The sequence below is a fragment of the Mustelus asterias genome, chromosome 4, assembly GCF_964213995.1.
Source record: "Mustelus asterias chromosome 4, sMusAst1.hap1.1, whole genome shotgun sequence".
Lineage (NCBI taxonomy): Eukaryota > Metazoa > Chordata > Chondrichthyes > Carcharhiniformes > Triakidae > Mustelus > Mustelus asterias.
In genome coordinates this window covers 135,531,616-135,559,060 of record NC_135804.1, presented here as the reverse complement: position 1 = coordinate 135,559,060, position 27,445 = coordinate 135,531,616, and the positions used below count along the sequence as shown (strand labels likewise).

The following is a 27,445-nucleotide window of genomic DNA, read 5'->3' as shown; positions in this document are numbered from 1 at the left end:
CTGTAGATCCTGTCTCTCAAAATACCTTCTAACAACTTACCCATTACAGATGTGAGGCTCACTGGCCTGTAGTTCCCAGGCTTTTCCCTGCAGCCCTTCTTTAACAAAGGCACAACATTTGCCACCCTCCAATCTTCAGGCACCTCACCTGTGACTATTGCTGATTCAAATATCTCTGCTGGGGGACCCGCAATTTCCTCTCTAGCCTCCCACAGTGTCCTGGGATACACTTCATCAGGTCCCGGTGATTTATCTACCTTGATGCTCTTTAAGACTTCCAGTACCTCCTTCTCTGTTATATTTACACTCCTCAAGACATCACTATTTATTTCCCCAAGTTCCCTAACAACTATTCTTTTCTCACCAGTGAAAACTGATGAGAAATATTCATTTATGATCTCACCCATCTCTTGTGGATCCGCACATAGATGACCTTGTTCTTCCTTAAGAGGTCCACTCGTTCCCTAGTTACTCTTTTGCACCCTTTATGTATTTGTAGAAGCTCTTTGGATTGTGAGGTGATTCATTTTGGTAGGTCTAATTTAAATGTGGATTACAGGGTCAAAGGTAGGGTTCTTAAGACTGTGGAAGAACAGAGAGATCTTGGGGTCCATATCCACAGATCTCTAAAGGTTGCCACTCAAGTGGATAGAGCTGTGAAGAAGGCTTATAGTGTGTTAGCTTTTATTAACAGGGGGTTGGAGTTTAAGAGCCGTGGGGTTATGCTGCAACTGTACAGGACCTTGGTGAGACCACATTTGGAATATTGTGTGCAGTTCTGGTCACCTCACTATAAGAAGGATGTGGAAGCATTGGAGAGAGTGCAGAGGAAATTTACCAGGATGCTGCCTGGTTTGGAGGGTAGGTCTTATGAGGAAAGGTTGAGGGAGCTAGGGCTGTTCTCTCTGGAGCGGAGGAGGCTGAGGGGAGACTTAATAGAGGTTTATAAAATGATGAAGGGGATAGATAGAGTGAACGTTCAAAGACTATTTCCTCGGGTGGATGGAGCTATTACAAGGGGGGATAACTATAGGGTTCATGGTGGGAGATATAGGAAGGATATCAGAGGTAGGTTCTTTACGCAGAGAGTGGTTGGGATGTGGAATGGACTGCCTGCAGTGATAGTGGAGTCAAATACTTTAGGAACATTTAAGCGGTTATTGGATAGGCACATGGAGCACACCAGGATGATAGGGAGTGGGATAGCTTGATCTTGGTTTCAGATAAAGCTCGGCACAACATCGTGGGCCGAAGGGCCTGTTCTGTGCTGTACTGTTCTATGTTCTATGTCTATGTCTCCTTTGCCTTATCTGCCAAATCTCGTGTTCCCTTTTTGCCCTCCTGATTTCTCACTTAACTCTACTCCTACACCCTCTACTCTTCAAGAGATCCACTTGATCCCAGCTGCCAATGCATGTCATGTGCCTCCTTCTTCTTCTTGACCAGGGCCTAAATATCCCGAGTCACCCAAGGTTTCCTACTTCTACCAGCCTTGCCCTTCACTCTAAGAGGAATGTGCTTACCCTGAACCCTGATTAACACTCTTTTGAAAGCCTCCCATTTGGCAGATGTCCCTTTGCTTTCTCACAGACTCCCCCAATTAACCGTTGAAAGTTCTTGCCTGATACCATCAAAATTGGCCTTGCCCCAATTTAGAATTTTAGACTTTTGGGCCAGATCTATCATTCTCCTTCTGCACTGTAGGATTCTATGATTCATAGGAATATATCTTTAAAAAGATTTTATGATGTGGAATGCAGAGTCTGAAACAGTAATGGAAGCACAATCAAGAGTAACTTTAAAATAATAATAGTAATTATTATGATAGTAACTAATTTAAAATAATAATAGTAAAAATAATAATAATAGTAACTTTATGGTTTTATGGTCTTAAAAAAGGATTTTGATGTTTTGAGGGTCTCCACCTCCATCACCCTTTCAGGCAGTGAGTTCCAGACTCCCACCACCCTTTGGGTTGTAAAGCTTTTTCTCATATCCCCTCTAAACCTCCTGCCCCTAACCTTAATTCTATGCCCCCGGTCACTGATTCCTCCACCAAGGCAAAAAGTTTCTTCCTGCATACTCTATCTATGTCCATCATAATTTTATACATCTCAATCATGTCCCCCCTCATTCTCCTCTACTTCGAAGAAACATCTATCCAATCTCTCCTCATAACTAAAGCTCTCCAGTCTAGACAACACCCTGGTAAATCTCCTCTGCACCCTTTCCAATGAAATACATGGACATTAGAAAAGGAACATTGCTTGGTTGAATGAACCACCATTTTTCACTGTAGTGAATTTGATTAAATATAAATGTTTGATTTGATTTGCACCAACAATGTTATGCCTTTGAAGATTTATATTAACATTTCCTATCCTTATACCTCATAAATATTTCATGAAATTTCCAATGAATGGAATGAAGGTTTCTTTCCTTTAATCATTTTTTTCAGAAACTTCTCGAAATACGTTGCATACAATTAATTAATTGACAATGTCGTCACCACTGTTAAGCAGGCACTCTGCACACACAAACTTATGAATTCAGAGCAGGAGTAGGCCATTCAGCCCCTCAAGCCTGCTACGCCAGTCAATAAGATCATGGTTAATCTGATTGTGGCCTTAACTCCACATTCTGCCTACCCCCAATAACCTCTCCTTTTAATCAAGTATCTACCCACTCCCGCCTTAAAAATATTCAATGCCCTACCTCCACCAGTCTCTGGGAAAGAGGGCTCCTAAGACTCACAACCCTCAGAGAAAAAAAATCTCCTCATCTCCATCTTACATGGGAGACCCCTTATTTTCCTACTACGTCCCCCCATTCTAGTCTCTCCCAGAAGGGGAGATATCCTTTCAGCATCCACCCTGTCACCTCCCCTCAGGATCTTACTCTTTCAAAAAGGTCACCTCTCATTCATCCAAACTCCAATGGATACAGGCCCAGCCAGTCCAATCTTTCCTCATAAGATAAACTCTCATCCCAGGTATCAGTCAAGCAAACCGACTCTGAATTGCTTCTGATGCATGTATGTCCTTCCTTAAGTAAGGAAAGCAGGACTGTGCACACTACTCCAGATGGCTTCAGCAACAACTGTGATAGCAAGAATCAAGAAGCCATAATGGGTGGCACGGTGGCACAGTGGTTAGCACTACTGCCTCACAGCTTCAGGGACCCAGGTTCAATTTCCGGCCTGGGTCATTGTCTGTGCGGATTTTGCACATTCTCCCCGTGTCTGCGTGGGTTTCCTCCGGGTGCTCTGATTTCCTCCCACAGTCCAAAGATGCGCGGATTAGGTTTATTGGCCATGCTAAATTGACCCTTAGTGTCCTGGGCTGCATAGGTTAGAGGGATTAGCGGGGCAAATACGAGGGATTTTAGGGATAGGGCCTGGGTGGGCCCTATCCCTAAATGGCCTCCTTCTGCACTGATTCTAAATGACCAGTAGGGAGGAATGTTGTCCAGCACTCTTTCTCTTCTCTGAGTAGGAATACGGGATGTACAGGGCCTTGATTTTCTCTCTCATTTGAAAAAGCAATGTTACTGTCAGCATCAGCCTATGTGATACAGTCTACTCTTAAAGGAGGACATGAAACAATATCCTCCTAGTTCTGAAAAATGCTACCAAATACCATAAGCTATTTACTCATTACCTTGAATAAAGAGTGGCATCATAATGACATAGTTCCAGTCAGTAATTTATTTCATCTCATGATTAAAACTGATGGCAATAAATTAAGTCATACCAATTTTTTCTCCATTTTCGTCCAGTGTATCATTGGTAGAGGATGTGACTTGATCTCTTTCATCTTTACTTTCAAGTAAGATACATTTGGGTGTCTTTGGACTTCTAGAACGTTCTCTCTAGGAGAAAAAATTGATTTGATTTGACTTATTATTGGCACATGTATTAATATACGGTGAAAAGTATTGTTTCTTTCACGCTATACAGAAAAAGTATACCATTCATAGAGAAGGAAAGGAGAGGGTGCAGAATATAGTGTTTGTGGTAATGGCCCTTTGATTTGATTTGACTTATTATTGTCACATGTATTTGTGTACTTTGAAAAGTATTGTTTCTTGCGCGCTATACAGACAAAACATCATTCATAGAGTACATAGGAGAGAAACAAAGGAGAGGAGGCAGACTATAGTGTCACTCATAGCTAGGGTGTAGAGAAAGATCAGCTTAATATCTGGTAGGTCCATTCAAAAGTCTGATGGCAGCAGGGAAGAAGCTGTTCTTGAGTCGGTTGGGATGTGATCTCAGACTTTTGTATCTTTTTCCCGATGGAAGAAGGTGGAAGAGAGTATCTCCGGGGTGCGTGGGGTCCTTAATTATGCTGGCATTAAAATAATATTATGCATGCTAATGTATCTGCATTTTAAATATTCATTCAGAACGAACTATGTTTTCTCATCTGTTCCTAGTGGTCGGGGAGTCCAGAACTAGGGGTCATAGCTTGAGGATAAGGGGTAAGCCTTTTAGAACTGAGGTGAGGGAAAATTTCTTCACCCAGAGGGTGGTGAAGGTGTGGAATTCACTGCCACAGAATGTAGTTGAGGCCAAAACGTTGTCTGATCTCAAGGAGAAATTAGATATAGCTCTTGGGGCGAAAGGGATCGAGGGATATGGGGAAAGGGGGGGGGGGGGATCAGGATATTCAATTTGATGATTAGCCATGATCAAAATGAGGGGCAGAGAAGGGTCAAAGGGCCGAATGGCCTACACCTGCTTCTAGTTTCGATGTAATCCATGGCATAGAGTGAATATTGCTTTAAGAATATCACTGTGAAGGGGGAATTCCACCCAGACTGCTGTTGTATAATTAGCTTGATGACAGTGAATATCTGTTAAGCAAGTTAGAGATACTCTTTAATCTTACATCATCCTAAAAATATTAACAATCCACTTCCAGAAAGCTAGCCTTTTTGTGTTATATAAACTCAAACCACAGAAAACAGCTAACAGCTAGGTACAAGTCCTGTTAGTTTTAACACTGTTTGCAGCAGCTTATAATTTCTACTGGCATCTACTCTTTAAAATAAAGCACAATATTTATTGAAACTGGGTTGTTCCTGATCTATACATAGAACGATGCAGTTCTTTGAAGATGCCAAGAGCATAATTTCATTTAGAAAGGATGATAATGAGCTTTTGGGATTTTAGTTGACTAAACAGAACTATGACTCATTCCTAATCCTCAGCAATTACCCGTTCTTCTATTTTCCAGCTTTTCCTGTTGAAAATCATGACCATAGCTGGTAGGTGGTGATTTATAACATCAAGCTGTTCACAATTGTGAACAGGGACTTTTCTGCGTGGGAGGGGGATGGTTCTTAATAGGATGAACAGAAGAACATAAGAACTAGGAGCAGGAGTAGGCCATTTGGCCTCTTGAGCCTGCTCCGCCATTTCAATAAGATCATGGCTGATCTTTTTGTGGACTCAGCTCCACTTACCCGCCTGCTCACCATAACCCTTAATTCCTTTACTGTTCAAAAATTTATCTATCCTTGCCTGAAAAACGTTCAACGAGGTAGCCTCAACTGTTTCTTGCTTTTCCCACCCTTCGCAATTCTAAAAGGGGTGGCACGGGGGCACAGTGCTTAGTAATGCTGCCTCACAGCGCCAGGGACCCAGGTTCAAATCTGACCTCGGGTCACTGTGTGGAGTTTGCACATTCTCCCCGTGTCTGTGTGGGTTTCCTCCGGGTGCTCCGGTTTCCTCCCACAGTCCAAAGATGTGCGGGTTAGGTTGATTGGCCATGATGAATTGCCCCTTAATGTCAGGGGGATTAGGAGGGTAAATGTGTGGGATGAGAGGGATAGGACAGGACCTGGATGGGATTGTTGCTGGTGCAGGCTCGATGGGCCAAATGGTCTCCTTCTGCATTGTAGATTCTATGATCTATGCAGGAGGAGAGGGACCTGGGGATATCAGTGCACAAATCATGGAACGTGGCAAGGTAGGTTCAAAAGTGGTTGATAAAGCATTCAGGATCCTGGGTTTTCTATTTCGATACAAAATTAACAAAAGCAAGAAAGTTACGTTCAACATTTATTTCACACTGGTTTGGCCTCAACGAGAGTCCAATATTGGTGACCACACCTTAGAAGGCTACAGAGAGGGTGCAGAAAGATTCCTGAGAATGTTCCAGAGATGAGGGACTGCATGGATACATTGGCGAAGCTGGGGCTGTTCTCTTTGGAGAAGAGAAGGTGGAGAAGAGATCTTGATGGAGGTGTTCAAAACCATGGGGGATCTGGACAGAGTAGATAGAGGAGGTACTGTTCCCGTTGGTGGAAAGACTGAGAACCAGAGGGCACAGATTTAAGGTGATTGGCAAAAGAACCAATGGCGAAGTGAGAAAAAAATGGGCAGGATTTTCTGATTGCCCCCGACCTCGAGACCAGAAATTCCCACCCGAGGTTAACAGACCTTTAAGTGGTCCATCAATATTTCCATCCTGCCTGCAGCCTCGTGGAAATTTACCCCAATGTTTCTATGCAGTGAGTGGCTAGGACCTGGAATGCACTGCCTGAGAGAGTGGTGAAGGCACATTCAATCATTACTTAAAAGAGGGAATTGGACGTACAGCTGAAGGTGGATGATTTGTAGCGTTACTGGGGAGTGGGCCTAGCTGATTTGTTGTTGAAAGGAGATGGCAATCATGATGGGCTGATTGGTCTCCTTCTGTGTTTCAGCCACTCTATGGTTTACTGTAACATTAACAAGCTGAAATGAAGATGGGCGTATGTTCCCTGGAGTTTAGAAGAATGAGAGATGAGTTCATCGGAACATATAAAATTCTGCAACAGCTTGACAGACTGAAAGGCTATTTCCCCTGGCTGGAGAGGCTAGAACATTGAATCATCGTCTCGGGATAAGGGGTCAGCTATTTTTGAGGAGAAATTTCTCACTCTTGAAGGTTGTGATTTTTTAGATTTCTCTCCCCAAGGCAACTGTGAAGGGCGGCACGGTAGCACAGTGGTTAGCACTGCTGCTTCACAGCTCCAGGGTCACGGGTTCAATTCCCGGCTCGGGTCACTGTCTGTGTGGAGTTTGCACATTCTCCTCGTGTCTACGTGGGTTTCCTCCGGGTGCTCCGGTTTCCTCCCACAGTCCAAAGATGTGCGGGTTAGGTTGATTGGCCAGGTTAAAAATTGCCCCTTAGAGTCCTGAGATGCGTAGGTTAGTGGGATTAGCGGGTAAATATGTGGGGGTAGGGCCTGGGTGGGATTGTGGTCGGTGCAGACTCGATGGGCCGAATGGCCTCCTTCTGCACTGTAGGGTTTCTATGATTCTATGATTCAGTTGTTGGCATAATCAAGACTGCATTCAACAGATAAGTGAATCACAGAATCCCTACTGTGGGTCATTCAACCCATCGAGTCTGCATTGAATCTCCGACAGAGCATCTTACACAGGCCCTATCCCCTTAAGCCCAAGTATTTACCCCGTTAATCCCCCTAACCTATACCTCATGGGACACTAAGGGGCAATTTAGCATGGCCAATCAACCTAAACTGCTCATCTTCGGAGCGTGTGTGGAAACTGGAGCACCCGGAGGAAACCCACGCAGACACGGGGAGAACGTGCAGACTCTACACAGACAGTGATCCAAGGCCAGAATTGAACCCAGGTCCCTGGAGCTATGAGGCAGCAGTACTAACCACTGTGCAACTGTGCCACCCATCATACATGTAGATATATATATATATATACATATGATATATTGCTCCATGGACTCTCAAAGTGGGCAGTAGTATTGGCTGCATTAAGGAGATCAAGGGATTTGGAGATCTGTTGGGAAAGTGAAGTTGAAGAAGAAGATCAGCAACAATTTTACTGAACAGTGAATAAGCTTCAGGGGCCTTAACCTACTTCTGCTCCTAATGCTTCTGTTAATATAATGTCCAACAAACTGCTGGTCTCACCAGTAACGCCCACATCCCATAAATGAATTAAAGAAAAACTCCTGTGTTGGTCAAATCTCAGGTGGACAATCTAACGAGTAATCTAGGGCGGCATGGTGGCACAGTAGTTAGCACTGCTGCCTCACAGCATCAGGGATCTGGGTTCAATTCCCGACTTGGGTCACTGTCTGTGCAGAGTTTGCACGTACTCCTCGTGTCTGCGTGGGTTTCTTCTGGGTGCTCCGGTTTCCTCCCACAGTCCAAAGATGTGCTGGTTCGGTGGATTGGCCATGCTAAATTGTCCCTTAGTGTCAGGGGGACTAGCTAGGGTAAATGGGATTGTGGGGATGAGGTCTGGGTGGGAATGTGGTTGGTGCAGACTCGATGGGCCGAATGGCCTTCTTCTGCATTGTAAGATTCTATGATCCCACTGATACTTTCTTTTGTACAAAAGTATCCTAGCCTCAGATCTGGCTGCTTGTTTCTGTTGCTGAAGTACTGGGATATAAATTGGCTGAGGAAGCCATGCTGACAGCTAGAGGGGTGAATGGGGGTGGGGGGGTGGTTAGGTGGGGGGATGGTTCCATTGGGGGGAATCTCTTTAGAGAGCACTCTGAACCTTTACAGACTAAGAGCGGGATCTTCAGCCTGCATTCTCCATTCATGGGGTTAGCAGCGGAGGCTCAAGATCCGGTAGAACCCGATTTTTGCCACCCCTCACCAGTGATGTTATGAGGTTCATGGTCAGCATGGAAGAAAACTTGTCTTGCATTCCTTGAAAAAAATTTTCATCTAGTTAATGACCCCCCCTCTCCAGATTCCACCCCTCCCCCTCCTCACTAGTTTTTTGCACCTTGAAATGGGACCTCACGTCAGTGAGGTTCAAAACAGGTTTACCCAGATGTGAACAAGTTGAGGGGATCCCCTCGGAGGCACAAAGGTCATCCTCGTCCCAGGGGGAGAGGGGCATAGCCAGGCAGGGCCAAACTGGTGGTGCCAACCTGTACCGGGGCAGACCCTAGAGGGGAGCCTCCTGTGCAGGGACGCACGGGGATAAATTTATTTGTGGAGGTGGGGAAGCAGGGGGAAGCGATCGCTGAATGGTGAAAGCAGGCGATGCCGCCAATGATAGGGGGGGGGGGGGGGGGGGGGGGGTGGGAGGAGGGGAAAGCGGGAGCCAATACCCCGGTCCCCAGGGACCCCGCCTCGCTGACAGCGGAAACCATGCCCAATCTTTTCTTTGCCACTTAGAGTGACAAGATCCAGAGAGAAAACCGGCCAGCGGAGTTGGAGAGTTACACGTCATTTTGCTCACCAGAACTGGCGCTCTGCCAAATTCTCGTAAGATTACACCGTAAAATGTTGGCGGGGAAGGCTCTCTGATTAACATCATGACCATAAAAATATGGTGGAGGAAACTCGGGGCTGGTGGCTTCCATGACCTTTATCACGCCCACTGCAGCACTCTTTAAAAAAAATAGGAAAATTCCGCCCACCGTCTGTAAATATGACCCTGGGGTTCTGTCCCTCTCCCTGCTTCTCAACTGGTCAGTATTTGACCTGGTTCACCACACCATGAGCGGGATTTTCCAGCCCTGACTTGGTGGCACCAACCGTAGAGGATGCTGTGGGCCAGTCAGAAGTCCTTTGATTCTTGGAGGGTCGGGAAGATGCTAGTGGTGAGGGGGAGGTGGAAAATCTCGGCCCAGACCTCTCCTTCATTGCCCACCTAAGTGAGACAGCCATTGCCTAGTTCCACTCTGACCTATAGAAACATGGGAACATAGAAACTAGAAGCAAGAGTAGGCCATTTGGCCCTTCAAGCCTGCTCCGCCATTCATTTTGATCATGGCTGATCATCAAATTCAACATCCTGATTCCCCCCCTCCTCCCATTTCCCTTGATCCCTTTAGCCCCAAAAGCTATATCTAATTTTTTCTTGAAATCATACAACGTTTTGGCCTCAACTGCTTTCTGTGGTAGTGAATTCCACACATTCGCCACCCCAAGTGAAGAAATTTCTCCTCACCTCAGTTCTGAAAGGTTTACCCCTTATCCTCAAACTATGACCCCCTAGTTCTGGACTCCCCCAACATTGGGAACATTCTTTTTGAATCTACCCTGTCTAACCCCGTTAGAATTTTATACGTTTCTATGAGAAACTTCTGATCATTTCTATCTGCTCATTAACAAGAGAATGCAGTGCAATTGCTTCTCTTCCTGCTCCTGCTGTGTTATCCCATTGGTGTCCACCAAGACTTCAGCCTTAGCCCACTACTATTTCTCATCCACCCATTGCACTGTAGTGAAAAACAAGTGTCAGATGGTACGCTGCTGGCACCTAACTCTACCTTACCGAGCTTCTCTCCCTGCCCTTCTGCTACCTGTCATTTTCCTTGGACATGACCGTGGCTTCCTCCATTCCTTCCACAATCCAAAGATGTGCTGGTTAGGTTGATTGACCATGCTAAATTGACCATTAGTGTCAGGAGCATCATCACGGTAAATAGGTGGGGTTACAGGGATAGGGCCTGGGTGGGATTATTATTGGTCAGACACAATGGGACGAATGGCCTCCTTTTTGGGTGGCACGGTGGCACAGTGGTTAGCACTGCTGCCTCACAGCTCCAGGGACCTGGATTCAATTCCCGGCTTAGGTCACTGTCTGTGTGGAGTTTGCACGGTCTCCCTGTGTCTGCGTGGGTTTAATCCGGGTGCTCCGGTTTCCTCCCATAGTCCAAAAATATGAGGATTAGGTGCATTGACTATGCTAAATTGTCCTTTAGTGCCCCAGGATGCATAGGTTAGAGGGATTAGGGAGGTAAATATATGGAGCTCTGGGGATAGGGCCTAGGTGGGGTTGTTGTCGGTGCAGACTCGATGGGCCGAATGACCTCCTTCTGCACTGTAGGGATTCTATGATCGAGTTCGGTTTTGCTTCAATTCTATGGGTAGTGAAATTAAGATGGGCAGACAATCATTTTGAACAAATTCAGCTAAGAAAATAACCAGAAACCTACTGAGAAGGCAAGTCATGAAAATGTAAGTAATGAAAGATGATAGGTTGTGAATAAATGCCAAAAACAATTGTGTCAAACTTCTTGTTTCCGTTTTAACGGCTTATTTTCTCCAATTAAGGTTTAAGGAAATGTTAAATTCTACTAGGATGGGAATAAACTTTTGATTGCATTAATTCTAAAACAAATGCATTCTCGTCAATTTCTTTTTATCAAAGCAGCTGCTTCATTATTAAAATACGGCAGCACGGTGGCACAGTGGTTAGCACTGCTGCTTTACAGCGCCAGGGAACCAGATTTGATTCCTGGTTTGGGTGACTGTCTGTGTGGAGTTTGCATGATCTCCCCGTGTCTGCGTGGGTTTCCTCCGGGTGCTCCGGTTTCCTCCCACAGTCTGAAAGACGTGCTGGTTAGGTGCATTGACCCGAACAGGCGCCAGACGGTGGCGACTTGGGGAATTTCACAGTAACTTCATTGCAGTGTTAATGTAAGCCTTACTTGTGACGAATAAATAAACTTTACTTAATATCAAAATTGGGTTAAATGTATGGAACAAAACCTACTGTGTATTTTTCTTTTCAACTACATTTAATAAGGTTGGTTTGAATTAGAATGTGAATTTAGATTCACAGTTTGCATTGCAGTTCATACAACATGGACATTATTGACAATGTCCAAGATTCATATGTTTCTGGTTATTGTCTTTTGTTTTGTTGTCAGTGGACTCTACATTCTTACAATACTTGCCTTCATCTGTTTGGCAAAGGGCTTGTGTCTGCGAGGATTAACAGCAATCCTGTGCTTTGCCGCAGAGTTATCCAAGCAGGCAAATAGGATCGCTGGGGAGCTGAAGTCAACAGGAAGTGAGTCAGAGCTGGTTGTCATGAAAACCAGTGGCGAGAAGGGACTCAGAGGTCTGGAAGAAGGCTTCGAGGATGTCTGAAAGAGAAAAATGCAGATGACAGTTTGGATTACCATTACAATAAATCATATTTATGTGGAACTTTAGTGCACCAAATGCACAAGAAAGAGATCTTTCTCACTTTGTTGTATTAGCCATGGGTCACATATCACGAATCCCTTAAGCTACATCAGTAATGGGCTTCCACCCCTGCACTGCCAGGGAAACACTTCTCTCTGTCTCACAGCCTGAGTGAATTTGCTTAGTTACTGCAAATTGATTGATGGTTATTTAATATGGCCTCTCGACGGTGAAAAATGAATTGAATGAAATAAAGAATTCCAATTTACATAATGCCTTTCATGACCTCAGACCCCGAAGGCACTTACGCCTAATGAAGTGTTTTTAAATTATAGTGATTGTTGGAATGTAGGTAACGCGGGTTGACAATTTTCACACAGCAAGATCCCACACACATCAGTGTGATAAAGGCTCAGGTAATCTACATTTTCTTCCAAGTGATGTTGATTGAGGGATAAATATTGGGCAAGGTCAAGTAAGAATGTCAGTGTTGTGTGATCATAAATGTCCAACCCAGAGAAGTCCTCAGTTTAAATGTCACATTCATACAATGACAATTCTGTCAGCGTAGCACCGATAGAACTGACATGAGGGCTGAGGGTGATCTTAACTTTCCGTCCCACCAGTCGATGGGCGGGGCAAGCCGGTAAGATCTCCAGGGGGTGGAGATGACTGACAGATCTCTCTGTTCTGTTGCATAGAACAAAGAGAACTGCGTTGTGCGATTGTGCCCTCTACTGTGAGCTGCAGGCTTTCTGGCGCATTTAGGTCCCGCCCCCTCCCCCTACTGGCAGGAAACAGATTGTGCATTATTTGTTGCACAGAGTGTGTTGAGTTTGAACTTGTGACTTCGCCAATAAAATAGATCTGAAACTCTGCCGTTTTCACGTTTGTTCGGGACTTCAAATGTTTTTGGCAAGATCACCCCCGAGATCCTTCATTACAGTGGCAAGGTATCTAAGATATATTTTAGGCAGACGCTTTGGTTGCCCAATAATCATTCAAAGCCAATATAGTATCAAATGTTTTCCAGCATCTTTGGGGCCCAGGACTCAAGTACACGGCCATTTTTGACTCCACTTTCCACATAGAAATCAGATCCATTAATGACCAACTTCACCCTAGATTTCAGAGAATACATTTCTAAACAGAGCGCCATCTCGGTGTTATCTCTGAAGGTCAAACACTGAAATTTGAATCAAACATTTTATTGAAATGTAAATAGAATATTCCTCTCCAGGGGCTATAGCTGGGATGTTATATATTAAGTCCAGCTGAGAATCACACTGCCATAATTGATAGTTTCTGCCAAGAAATCCTCAGATGGAATCAAAATGAGAAGCAACTTGTCTAAAAAGCCAGAAACTATTATGAGCCAGGACCGAATATAACAGTCCATTCTCTCTAGAGTTTTATTAGATAACTTCTGGGATCCTGAGCCTGCAATGAAAATCAACTTTCCACAAATATAATCTCACTTCCAGAAGTGGCAAATATTATACATAAATTACTCGTCGTCGCAGGACCATTCTTTTTTAATGTTTAATTGAGAATTTTGACATAGAAGAAAATTGCATTTATGAATTGTGTGTTTTGGACTCTGAGGATGTCGCCAAAATGTGCGACTAACCATGAATTACAAAAGAGTGGGACAATGGGCAGCCATCGAGGTTTACACCATGGAAACAGGCTCTTCGGCCTAACTTGTCCATGCCGCCCTTTTTTTTAAACCCCTAAGCTAATCCCAATTGCCCGCATTTGGCCCATATCCCTCTATATCCATCTTATCCATGTAACTATCTAAATGCTTTTTAAAAGACAAAATTGTACCCGCCTCTACTACTACCTCTGGCAGCTTGTTCCAGACACTCACCACCCTCTGTGTGAAAAGATTGCCCCTCTGGACACTTTTGTATCTCTCCCCTCTCACCTTAAATCTATGCCCTCTAGTTTTAGACTCCCCTACCTTTGGGAAAAGATATTGATGATCTAGCTGATCTGTGCCCCTCATTATTTTATAGACCTCCATAAGATCATCCCTCAGCCTCCGACACTCCAGAGAAAAAAGTCCCAGTCTATCCAGCCTCTCCTTATAACTCAAACCATCAAGTCCAGGTAGCATCCTAGTAAATCTTTTCTGCACTCTTTCTAGTTTAATAATATCCTTTCTATAACTGCACACAGTATTCCAAGTGTGGCCTTACCAATGTCTTGTACAATTTCAACAAGACATCCCAACTCTGTATTCAATGTTCTGACAGATGAAACCAAGCATGCCGAACGTTTTCTTCACCGCTCTGTCCACCTGTGACTCCACTTTCAAAGAGATATGAACATGTATCTCTAGATCTCTTTGTTCTGTAACTCTCCCCAACGCCCTACCATTAACTAAGTAAGTCCTGCCCTGCTTCAATCTACCAAAATGCATCAACTTGCATTTGTCTAAATTAAACTCCATCTGCCATTCGTTAGCCCACTGGCCCAATTGACCAAGATCCGGTTGCAATCGGAGATAACTTTCTTTACTGTCCACTATGCCACCAATCTTGTTATCATCTGCAAACTTGCTAACCATGCCTCCTATATTCTCATCCAAATCATTAATATAAATAACAAATAACAGTGGATCCAGCACTGATCCCTGAGGCACACCACTGGTCACAGGCCTCCAGTTTGAAAAACAACCCTCTACAATCACCCTCTGGCCTCTGTCAAGACGCCAATTTTGCATCTATTTAGATACCTCACCCTGGATCCAACCGCATGCAACAACCTGCCATGTGGTACCTTGTCAAAGGCACCACATGTATCTTGTCATCTTGTATCTTGTCAGAGATCCTAAATGAATCCTAAATGAATACTTTGCGTCGGTATTCACAAAGGAGAGGGATGTGTTGACTGGGAGTGTCTCGGAGGGGAGTGTTGAACTGTTGGAGAAAATCTCCATTACAAGGGAGGAAGTGTTAGGTTTGTTAGAGAATATAAAGACTGACAAATCCCCAGGGCCTGATGGAATCTATCCAAGGCTGCTCAGGGAGACGAGAGATGAAATCGCTGGGCCTCTGACGCAAATCTTTGTCTCGTCACTGGACACAGGTGAGGTCCCAGAGGCTTGGAGGATAGCTAATGTGGTCCCGTTATTTAAGAAGGGTAGGAAGGATAACCCGGGTAATTATAGGCCGGTGAGCTTGACGTCCGTGGTGGGGAAGTTGTTGGAGAAGATTCTTAGAGATAGGATGTATGCGCATTTAGAAAGGAATAAACTCATTAACGATAGTCAGCATGGTTTTGTGAGAGGGAGGCCATGCCTCACTAACCTGGTGGAGTTTTTTGAAGAAGTGACCAGAATGGTTGACGAGGGAAGGGCCGTGGATGTCGTCTATGTGGACTTTAGTAAAGCGTTTGACAAAGTCCCTCATGGTAGGCTGGTGAAAAAGGTTGGATCTCATGGGATAAAGGGGGAGGTGGCTAGATGGGTGGAGAACTGGCTTGGTCACAGAAGACAGAGGGTGGTAGTGGAAAGGTCTTTTTCCGGCTGGAGGCCTGTGACTAGTGGTGTTCCGCAGGGCTCTGTATTGGGACCTCTGCTGTTTGTGATTTATATAAATGATCTGGAAGGTGGTGTAACTGGGGTGATCAGTAAGTTTGCGGACGACACGAAATTGGCAGGACTTGCAGATAGTGAGGAGCATTGTCAGAAGCTACAGAAGGATATAGATAGGCTGGAAATTTGGGCAAAGAAATGGCAGATGGAGTTCAATCCTGACAAATGCGAAGTGATGCATTTTGGTAGAAATAATGTAGGGAGGAGCTATATGATAAATGGCAGAACCATAAAGGTTGTAGATACGCAGAGGGACCTGGGTGTGCAAGTCCACAGATCCTTGAAGGTGACGTCACAGGTGGAGAAGGTGGTGAAGAAGGCATATGGCATGCTTGCCTTTATAGGACGGGGCATAGAGTATAAAAGTTGGGGTCTGATGTTGCAGATGTATAGAACGTTGGTTCGGCCGCATTTGGAATACTGCGTCCAGTTCTGGTCGCCACACTACCAGAAGGACGTGGAGGCTTTGGAGAGAGTACAGAGGAGGTTTACCAGGATGTTGCCTGGTATGGAGGGGCTTAGTTATGAGGAGAGATTGGGTAAACTGGGGTTGTTCTCCCTGGAAAGACGGAGGATGAGGGGATACTTAATAGAGGTGTATAAAATTATGAAAGGCATAGATAGGGTGAACGGTGGGAAGCTTTTCCCCAGGTCGGTGGTGACGTTCACGAGGAGTCATAGGTTCAAGGTGAAGGGGGGGAGGTTTAACACGGATATCAGAAGGACATATTTTACATAGAGGGTGGTGGGGGCCTGGAATGCGCTGCCAGGCAAGGGGGTGGAGGCGGACACACTGGGAACGTTTAAGACTTATCTAGACAGCCATATGAACGGAGTGGGAATGGAGGGATACAAAAGAATGGTCTAGTTTGGACCAGGGAGTGGCACGGGCTTGGAGGGCCGAAGGGCCTGTTCCTGTGCTGTATTGTTCTTTGTTCTTGTTCTTGCTAAAGTCCATGTAGTCAACATCAGCTGCACTGCCCTCATCTACCTTCTTGGTTACCCCTTCAAAAAACTCAATCAAATTTGTGAGACATGATTTTCCACTCACAAAGCCATGCTGACTGTCCCTAATCAGTCCTTGCGTCTCTAAATGCCTGTAGATCATGTCTCTCAAAATACCTTCCAACAACTCATCCACCACAGATGTGAGGCTCACTGGCCTGTCGTTCAAAGACTTTTCCCTGCAGCCGTTTCTAAATAAAGACACAACATTTGCCACTCTCCAATCTCCAGGCACCTCACCTGTGACTATCGATGATTCAAATATCTCGGCTCGGAGACCCGCAATTTCCTCCCTCGCCTCCCACAATGTCCTGGGATACACTTCATCAGGTCCTGGGGATTTATCTACCTTGATGTGCGTTAAGCCTTCCAGCACCTCCTTCTCTGTAATATGTACACTCCTCAAGACATCACCATTTATTTCCCCAAGTTCCCTAACATCCATGCTTTTCTCAATGGTAAATACTGATGAGAAATATTCATTTAGGATCTCACCCATATCTTGTGGATCCGCACATAGATGGCCTTTTTGATCCTTAAGAGGCCCTACTCTCTCCCTTGTTACTCTTTTGCCCTTTATGTATTTGTACAAGCTCTTTGGATTCTCCTTTGCCTTATCTGCCAAAACAATCTTGTGTCCCCTTTTTGCCCTCCTGATTTCTCTCTTAACTCTACTCCTACACCCCCTATACTCTTCAAGGGATTCACTTGATCCCAGCTGCCTATGCATGTCATGTGCCTCTTTCTTCTTCTTGACCAGGGCCTCAATATCCCGAGTCATCCAGGGTTCCCTACTTCTGCCTGCCTTGCACTTCACTCTAAAAGGAATGTGTTTACCCTGAACCCTGGTTAACACACTTTTGAAAGCCTGCCACAGAATTCCGCCTCATGTGTCAAAGCAGGAACTATACAATGTCTTCCCACAGACTCCCCCAATTAATTTTTGAAAGTTCCTGCGTGATTCCTTCAAAATTGGCCTTGCCCCAATTTAGAATTTTAACTTTTGGGCCAAACCTATCATTCTCCATAGCTATCTTAAAACTAATAGAATTATGGTCACTGCTCCCAAAGTGATCCCTCACTAACACTTCTGTCACCTGCCCTTCCTTGTTTCCCAAGAGGAGGTCAAGTTTTGCCCCCTTTCTAGTTGGGCCATCCACATGCTGAATGAGAAATTTCTCCTGAATACACTCAACAAATTTATCTCCATCCAACCCTCTAATACTATGGCTGTAGTATTGCCATATTGCATTCTTGCTGTCCATTGAAATTGGAGCGGCAGGTTGCAAAAGAGTGATCAGTGAAAGAAAAACTTTTGTGACAAAACAAATTGCAATAAAAGAAAACCATCTACAGCATTTCCCAGACGCGCTGGCCTCAAAACTGCAAAATCCCACCCGAGGTCAACAGATCTTTGCATGGTCTGTCCCCCAGCCCACTACAATTCCCATGGCGGTCGGGGCAGGAAAATTCCGCCTCATGTGTCAAAGCAGGAACTATACAATGCGACTGTGGCAAAATCCACACCTGAATTCACCCTTGTAGGGTCTCGCACCATTCCATTGAGTATTACATCGTGTTTTATCAGGCCTTGTTTTTATCGATTAGCGGTATTGTGCTTTCAATTATTGTTAGTGGACGTGATGTATATGACCCGTGGTGATGTGCATGAAAGTGCTTCAAACAAAAGAAAAACTTTCACCATCTTCGCACTCTACAGACAATGAAGCACAGAAGTATATTTTAAGTGTAGTCATTGCTGTGATGTAGGAAATGCAGCAGCCAATTCGCACAAAGCAAGATCCATCAAGCAGCAATGTAACAATGACTTGACACTCTGTTTTGCTTTTGTGATACTGATTGAGGGATAAATGTTGGTCAGGACACTGGGGATATCTTCTCACCCGTCTTGCCCCCTACTCGTCTTCAATATAGTGTCTTGGGGTCTTTTATGCCCACCTGAGATCAAGGAGGAAGCTTCAGTTTGGCATCACATCCGAAAAACAGCGCGACAATGTGGCCCTCCCTCAGCACCGCACTTGAGTGTCAGCCTAGATTTTTGTACTCAGGGGCTGGATTTCAAGGAGTGGGGGGGGGGGGGGGGGGGGGGGGGCGGGTAGAAGGGGGCAGGATGGGATCCAGACTGCTCACCCCCTCTGGTATGAAGTGGGACCTAAGAATGCCTGTTGTGCAGCTTTACCACACTCGACGTGGGCTGAATAGGCTGAGGGTCAGATGTAGACTTCTCATAGACAGGAAAGGCCCACCCTTGAGCTGCCAGTAAATCTGATTGGCTGGAAGCTCTTGCTGTCCAGAGACCCTATAGTGGGCACAGCTGGAGCTGCAAGGAGGCTTCATCAGTTCTTCTCCCAAAAATGATCTTCCTGGAAAAGTACAACAGTGTAACAACTTGACCTCGAGTTTGTACCAGTTTCCATTGGTTTTGAGATTGGCACATACCAACATAAAACAAGCACTAGTTAAGTTTCCATGATCTTTAGCATTGGTTAAAAACCCTCCCAATGGATGTTGGCTCCATTCACACCATGATGGAAATATTCACCATGGCGATTTTCCACTACTTATACCTATTTCATAGAAATCCTACAGTGCAGAAGGAGGCCATTCGGCACCGACAACAATCCCACCCAGGTCCTAGCCTTGTAACCCTACATATTTGCCCTGCTAATCCCGCTAACCTACACATCCTGGGACACTAAGGGGCAATTTAGCATGGCCAATGCACCTAATCCAGACATCTTCAGACTGTGGGAGGAAACCAGAGCACCCGGAGGAAACCCACGCAGACACAGGGAGAACGTGCAAACTCCTCACAGTGACCCAAGCCGGGAATCGAACCATAGGGGCAGCACGGTGGCACAGTGATTAGCAGCGCCAGGAACCCAGGTTCGATTCCGTACAGGGTGACTGTGTGGAGTCTGCACGTTCTCCCCATGTCTGCATGGGTTTCCTCTGGGTGTTCCGATTTCCTCCCACAGTCTAAAAGTAATGCTAGTTAGGTGCATTGGCCATGCTAAATTCTTCTCAGTGTACCTGAACAGGCACCAGAGTGTGGCAACTAGGGGATTTTCACAGTAACTTCACTGCAGTGTTAATGTAAGCTTACTTGTGATACTAATAAATAAACGTAAAACTTAAACTTAGTGGAGGCTTTTCACTTAGATTGGCATCTTTGGGCCCAAAGGTACAATTTTAAAACTTTTACATGTTTTAATGTCATTGTTTTTAAAATAATGTTCAGTCACTTTAAATCCAGTTAAATACAGGTGGGGCACAAAAGGCTTTTATTAAAAATGCTTAAATTTTAGTGATAAACCCACTTTTAGGGGATTTTCACAGTGACTTCATTGCCATGTTAATATAAGCCTACTTGTGACACTAATAAATAAACTTTAATATACTCTTCCATTAAATTGGCAGAAGGGTCAACAGTCAAAGGTTATTGGCAAAAGCATCAAAGCTGATGTGAAGAAAAATGTTCTTATGCATCGGCACAATGGTCACTAAAACCTTCCCACCCAAGGGATTTACACATCAAGGGAATTTTTTCTTAATGCAAGGAATGAGAACTTGCTCTTCCCCCTATTCTGTTGTCAGAATTAGCTGGTTCAGGGAAGGTGCATTGGAATAGTCAAGTCTAGGGGCGGGATTTTCCGGCTCTTCCCACCGGCAGAATCTTCTGCTCCTGCCGACGGCGACCACCTTGCCACAGGTTTTCCGGCAGCGGAGGGTGCGAACAGCAGGAAACCCGTTGACAGCGGCTGGAGATCCTGCTGTTGGCCAATGGCAGGTCACCTCCGCCACCACAAACTGCCGGGGGGAGCAGGGGAGGAGGGAAAATCCCACCTTGGTTGTAACAACAGAATGGACGAGGATCTCAGCAGCAGATGAGCAGAGGCAGGGGCAGATTTGGGCAATCTTATGGAGGAGGAAAATCCTGAAGGAAGATAGAGGGGAATGGGGAAACACAGAGAAGTTAATAATGGACTGCTCCAGCCAAGAGCAGACACAGACATGATGGGCCAAATGGCCTCCTTCTGTTCTATATTTTAGTTTGTTCAAGTCACCAAAAGTAGTTTCTAGGCTATTGTCACCATAAGAACCACAATCAGATGATTTCATGAACATATTATTAGCATGGAATCATTAACATGGAATCAGGGGCAGCATGGTGGCACAGTGGTTAGCACTGCTGCCTCACAGCGGCAGGGACCCGGGTTTGATTCCTGGCTTGGGTCACTGTCTGTGCAGAGTCTGTATTTCCTCCCCGCGTCTGCGTGGGTTTCCTCCGGGTGCTTCCCACAGTCCGAAAGACGTTAGGTGCATTGGCCATGCTAAATTCTCCCTCAGGCGAACAGGTGCCAGAGCGTGGCGACTCGGGGATTTTCACAGTGACTTCATTGCCATGTTAATGTAAGCCTACTTGCGACACTAATAAACTTTAATATACTCTTCCATTAAATTGGCACAAGAGTCAAAAGTCCAAGGTTATTGGCAAAAGCATCAAAGGTGCTGTGAAGAAAAATGTCTTTACGCATCGGCACAGTGGTTAGCACTGCTGCCGGGGATCAGATTCAATTCTGGCCTCGGGTGACTGTGGAGTTTGCATGTGCTCCTCGTGTCTGCGTGGGTTTCCTCCGGGCGCTCCAGTTTCCTCCCACGGTTAAAAAAAGGAGTGAGTTTAGTGGATTGGCCATACGAAATTGCCCTTTAGTGTTAGGGAGAATAGCAGAGTAAATACATGGAGTTATGGGAATAGGGCCTGGGTAGGACTGTTTTTGGTGCAGGCTCAATGGATCGAATGGCCTCCTTCATTGTAGGGATTCTATGATTCTATGAGTGGATAGGATCAGGTAGGCACTGTCTGGGAGTGTGGTGGGGGCAGGTTCTTTCAAGCCTTTCAAAAAGGAACTGAATAACTAACCAGTTGAGAAAAGATTTTCAAGGAGATGGGACAGCACAGGGAAGTTGGAGCAGCTGAGTTCTCGCAGAGTACTCACATGGACACAACCGGCTGAATGGCCTCCTACATTGTAACCACTCCGATTCTATAAATACCGCCTCCAAAGAGAAAAGCTAAACATTTACCTGTTCTTCGTCTTCACTTTCCATTCCACCGAAACTCAAGGAGCTGTGTCGCTCAACAAGGGCAGCAGGCTGGAGGGTAGAATTAGGAAAAGGGTTAGTGAAGGCCAAAGACTGACTACTTTTTTTTGGCTAGTGCCTGTAGGGTTAGGAGACAATAACATCCTATTAAGACAAGAACATAAGAATAAGGAACAGCAGGAGACCAAAGGGCCCCTCAAGGGTGGCATGGTGGCACAGTGCCTCACAGCGCCAGGGACTCGGGTTCGATTCCTGGCTTGGGTCACTGTCTATGCAGAGTCTGCACGTTCTCCCTGTGTCTGCATGGGTTTCGTCCAGGTGCTCCTGCTTCCTCCCACAGTCTGAAAGACGTGTTGGTTAGGTGTATTGGCTGTGCTGAATTCTTCCTCAGTGTACCTGAACAGACACCGGAGTGTGGCAACTAGGGGATTTTCACAGTCACTTCATTGCAGTGTTAATGTAAGCCTACTTGTGACAATAATAAATAAACTTTAACTTTAACTCAAGTCTGCTCCGCCAAGCCTTCTGTAAGAATAAAACACACCAACATATTGGGGCAGGCTTTGGTCTCTGTGGTTGATGCCAAAATTGTTGGTGGAATGGATTGCAGTCCTGTTCGAGAACCCACCTCAGACCATTCAAATTCCATTCAAGCACTGAAGATGAACCGATCACCTCATTATCTCCTTTGTCAGCCACTTTTACCAAACATTGTAAGATTGATAGAGAATGGAGCATTTCTGTCCAGGAGGTCCATTTGGCTAACTGCCAGGCAGGAGGCAGTCAAACCTTAATGAGGCCCTGCCATCAGCCTTCTTGGACCTTTGGCCAAGTTCAGCCTCCCCACACCCACTCCAGCTCCCCATTAATGTCGGCACCTTCTGTACCTTCGGCGTGGAGCATCTCAGCACTGCATGAAGAGACGATATTTCCGGCGGGCTCCTGGGCAACCCATCATCCTCTGACAGAGTTCCTGCATCATCAGTCTTTTTGGCGGAAATCGGCAAACCTGGAGAAGCCAATCGGATGTTCTGCTGAAGTTGTAACTGATGGAAAACAATTATTCATTCAGTAAAATGAAACAAATGAAACCTATCTAAATAGAGGTTCTGAGCCAATCATACTTTAGATCTCAAACATTGGGAAGCTATCAACTTTATGCTGCTGAGTTCATACAGAAGTCAACAAATCAGTTACTTCAGGATGGCTTGAGTGAGCAGCAATTAGACCTTGAGATCTGAAAGAAACACTGTATTAAATACTGTGGCATTGTTGTGTAATTGTTGGTGCATTGCTAGTTAACACTGTATCAAATGACTTATGTAAAGGAGATGTACTAATTTCATCAGTAATTTGCAGATATATATAAAATCACATCGAATTACAGCTCCTGATTTGACACATCATTGTCCAACATCCAATATTGGGAGAGCAGCAATTTCCTTCAATTGCTGAGAAGAGCAAAGGGAAGATGGTCATCAACTTCAGGAAGCGCAATGGAGAATGCCCCTGCCTATATCAAAGGTGATGAAGTGGAATGGTCAAGAGCTAGGTGTTCAGATCACCAACAATCTGTCCTGGTCTCTCCACGGTGACACTATAGTTAAGAAAGGGGGCATGGCCTCAAAATAACGGGAAGCAGATTTAGGACTGAGTTGAGGAGGAACTTCTTCACACAAAGGGTTTGAATCTGTGGAATTCCCTGCCCAGTGAAGCAGTTGAGCTTGTTTTTAAGGGAAGGTAAGATAAATTTTTGAACAGTAAAGGAATTAAGGGTTATGGCGAGCGGGTGGGTAAGCGGAGCTGAGTTCACAAAAAGATCAGCCATTGAATGGCGGAGCAGGCTCGATAGGCCAAATGGCCTACTCCTGCTCCTGGTTCTTATGTTCTTATGTTAAAGCCCAACAATGCCTCCACTTTCTCAAGAGGCTAAGGAAATTTGGCATGTCCGCTGTGACCCATAGAAAGCATCCTTTCTGTGCTGGGCAGGTGCCAAGCTAAATTCTCCCTCTGTGTACTCGAACAGGCGCCTGAGTATAGTGATTGGGGATTTTCACAGTAACTTCATTGCAGTGTTAATGTAAATCTACTTGTCACTAATAAATAAACTTACTTATCATAGCTTGGTATGGCTCCTGCTCCAGCAAGAAACTACAAAGGGTTTTGAACGTAATCCAGACCATCACACAAACCAACCTCCCATCCATTGACACCATCTACACTTCCCACTGCCCTGGAAAAGCAGCCAGCATAATCAAGGATCCTACGCACCTTGGACATACTTTCTTCCACCTTCTTCCAGCAGGAAAAATACAGAAGTCTGAGATCACCTACCAATCGACTCAAGAATCGCTTCTTCCCTGCTGCCATCAGACTTTTGAATGGACTTACCATATATTAAACCAATCTTTCTCAACACCCTAGCTGTGACTGTAACACTATATTCTGCATTCTCTCCTTTGCTTCTCCCCTGTGTACTCTATGAATGATATGTTTTGTCTATGTCGAAGAAACAATACTTTTCACGGTAAGTAAACATATGTGACAATAATAAATCAAATCAAATCAAAAGGCCATTATGACAAACACCATTCCCTAATCACTGACTTGATCACTCTCCCTGGATGTCTTCTCAGTCTGAACAAAATTGTATGCAACCTAATTGACACTGAGATGGCCTTCTGACCTCATTCTCTCCATCACCCCCAAGACCACCTGCTTGCACCTACGTAACATTAACCATCTTTGCCCCTGCCTCAGCTCCTCTGCTGAAACCCTCACTGATAGCCAAGTCCAGAGATGACAAAGGTATTTTCAAAAACCCTACAGCCAGTATCCTAACCGACACCGAATCTAGGTTCGCCCCTCACTAAGCCGCTCTGGTACAGCTACAACACCAGCAATGTGAAAAAATACCCAGTTATGTCCTATCCACAAAAAGAAATGCAAATCCAACCCAGCCAACTACCATCCATCAGTTAATCCTTGATCATCAGCAAAGTAATGGAAGCTGTCATCAACAACACTATCAAGCGGTGTCTACTCAGCACTGACCTGCTCACGGACGCTCAGTTTGGGTTCTGCCTGGGCCACTCAGCTTCTGACCTCATTACAGTCTTAGTCGAAATGTGGACAAAAGAGCTGAATGCCGGAGATGAGGCAACTGTCCTCCACATCATGACAGCATTTTGATCCCTAGCAAAACCAGAGTCAATGGGTATCAGGGGGAAAACCTCTCCACTGGTCAGAGTCATATCATGCATAATGAAAGATGGAGACCGATCATCTCAGTCCTGGGCATCATTGCAGAAGTTTCTGATGATCCTCGGCCCAACTATCGACAGCTGCTTCATCAATGACATTCCTTCCATCACAAAGTCAGAAGTGAGAAAGTTCACTGATGATTGCACAATGATTGGTATCATTCACATCTCTCCAGATACTGAAGCAGTCCATGTCCATATGCAGCAAGACCTGGACTACATTCAGGCTTGGGCTGATGTATGTGGCAAGAAACATTTGTGCCATTCAAGAGCCAGAAAATGACCATCTCCAACAAAAGAGAAGATAACCATCTCCATTTGATATTTAATGACACTACCATCGCCGACTCTCCAACTATCGATATCCTGGGGGTTACCATTGACTAGAAACTGAAGCTGATGAGACATATAAATACTGCGACCACAAAGACGGGTCAGGTACAGGGAAATCTGCAATGAAAACTCACCTCCTGCCTCCCCAAAGCTTGTCCACAATCTACAAGCCACAAGTTAGGAGTGTGGTGGAATAATCTCCACTTGCCTGGATGGGTGCAGCTCCAACAATACTCAAGTAGCTCAACACCATCCAGACAAAGCTTGATTGGCAACCGAACCATCACCATAAATATTCACTCCATCCACCTCCTTGACAGCACTATGTAGCATCGACAAGATGCACTGCAGCAACCCAGGAAGATGATGTTGACAGCAGCTGCCAAACCAAAGACTATGACCATCTAGAAGGACATTGGCAACAGGTACATGGGAATAGCACCTCCTGGAAGTACCCCTCCAACTCACTCACCATCCTGACTTCGAAATATATCGCCATTCCTTCACCGTCACTGGGTTAAACTCTTGGAATTCCCTTCCTAACAGCACATGAACTGCAGAAGATGACTCACCACCACCTTCAAGGGCAATAAATGCTGTTCCAGCCAGCGACACCCACATCCCGTGAGTGAATAAATTTTTTTAAATCACCCATGTTCACTGATCTACACTGGCTCACAGGCCAGTTAAGCCTTGGTTTTAAAATTTACAAGCTAGTTTTCATATTCCATTATGGCCTAACCCTCCCCTTTTTTGTAATCTCCTCCAGCCCAACAACCCTCTACGATACCTGCATTCCTCTAACTCTGGCTTCTTGAGTATTCCTGATTTTAATGCCACTACCATTGGCAACCGTGCCTTCAGCGCCCTGGGCCCTAAGCTCTGGAATAGCCCCTCTAATCCTCTCCACCTCCTTCCCTCTCTCTCCTCCTATAAGACACTGCTTGGAATTGACATCTTTGACTAAGCTTTGGGTCTACTCTTCTGATATCCCCGTATGTGGCTCAATGTTAATTTTGGTTTGAGATACGACTTTTTGGGATGTTATAGATGCTGGATAAATGCAACTTGCTGTTCTTCGCCCTGGTTTCATTGCTGGAAATACCCAAAATCAGAAGGCCACAATCGCCAGTATCCACAGTTCCAGAAATTGGCAGAATGATACGAACATTCATGCAGCCAGCACAAGAAATACTAGGAATTGGCGTAAAAATGACCAGTTTTAAGACTAACACAAAAACTTTATCGTTCTAGAATAATTCTCAATACAACAAGGGGCTCTTAGGAAATTTGACTGAGCAATGGGACAGACTAAGTGACTCAACTTGTGGGTAGTGAGTAAGCATCAGAAAAACATTTTAATCTATCCCTGTGGTGCTTTTGCAGTGATTCAGCAGAATTCCTGTGGAGGCTTTATGGCACAAATGGCTGGGAATAAGCACATAAAAATAAGGGAAGATTTCCTCTCAATGCCGGCCACTGGGCTAAACTCATTAACAAAAAAATCGACTTGCAGCACGAGTGCAACAAATGCAGATAGAAAACCCTCACATGCAGGGCTCATTTTACTCAAATTACGTATTGTCATGGGCAGGGGAGCTTAATTTAAAAAACCCAAATTCCCCTTTTATTACCCAGAAAGGTGTTTTTGATTTGCTTCTGCCTTATAAGCCATGGGTGTAATTCCCAACTCCTCGGTTTTGATGTGATCCAATTTCTATCAATAACCCCACAGCAAATCGTGATCGGGTGAACTCAGAGAGTTAGCTTATTGCACACACTTAAACACATAAAACGCTTATGGGGAGGTGGTAGTGTAGTGGTATTGTTGCTGGATTAGTAATCCAGAGACCCAGGGTAATGCTCTGGGCACCCAGGTTCAAATCCCACCTCGGCAGATGGTGAAATTTGAATTCAGTAGAATCTGGAATTAAAAGTCTAATGCTGATCATGGCACCATTGTCGATTGTGGTAAAAACCCACCTGGGTCACTAACGGTCCTTTAGGGAAGGAAATCTGCCATCCTTACCTGGTCTGGCCTACATGTTGTGGAGATGCCGGAGTTGGACTGGGGTGGGCACAGTAAGAAGTCTCACAACACCAGGTTGAAGTCCTTCATCAGATGATGAAGGAGCAGCACTCTAAAAGCTCGTGATCCCAAATAAACCTGTTGGACTTTAACCTGGTG

At 45.1% G+C, this 27,445-nt stretch overlaps 1 protein-coding gene across 6 annotated transcripts in view; it reads right to left on the bottom strand.

Moving 5' to 3' along the window:
• LOC144493000 (uncharacterized) overlaps positions 1–27,445 on the bottom strand; it is a 160,733-nt gene that overhangs the window by 22,081 nt on the left and 111,207 nt on the right. For 5 of the 6 annotated variants that reach the window (XM_078211768.1, XM_078211765.1, XM_078211769.1 and 2 more), the window contains 4 exons: positions 22,549–22,707; positions 21,644–21,712; positions 11,687–11,882; positions 3,753–3,866 (listed from right to left, as the gene is read on the bottom strand). In XM_078211768.1, coding sequence (XP_078067894.1) covers positions 3,753–3,866; positions 11,687–11,882; positions 21,644–21,712; positions 22,549–22,707 — 538 coding nt within the window. Of the gene's footprint in view, positions 1–3,752; positions 3,871–11,686; positions 11,883–21,643; positions 21,713–22,548; positions 22,708–27,445 lie in introns of all 6 variants that reach the window. The other variant, XM_078211766.1, reaches the window with a different exon arrangement.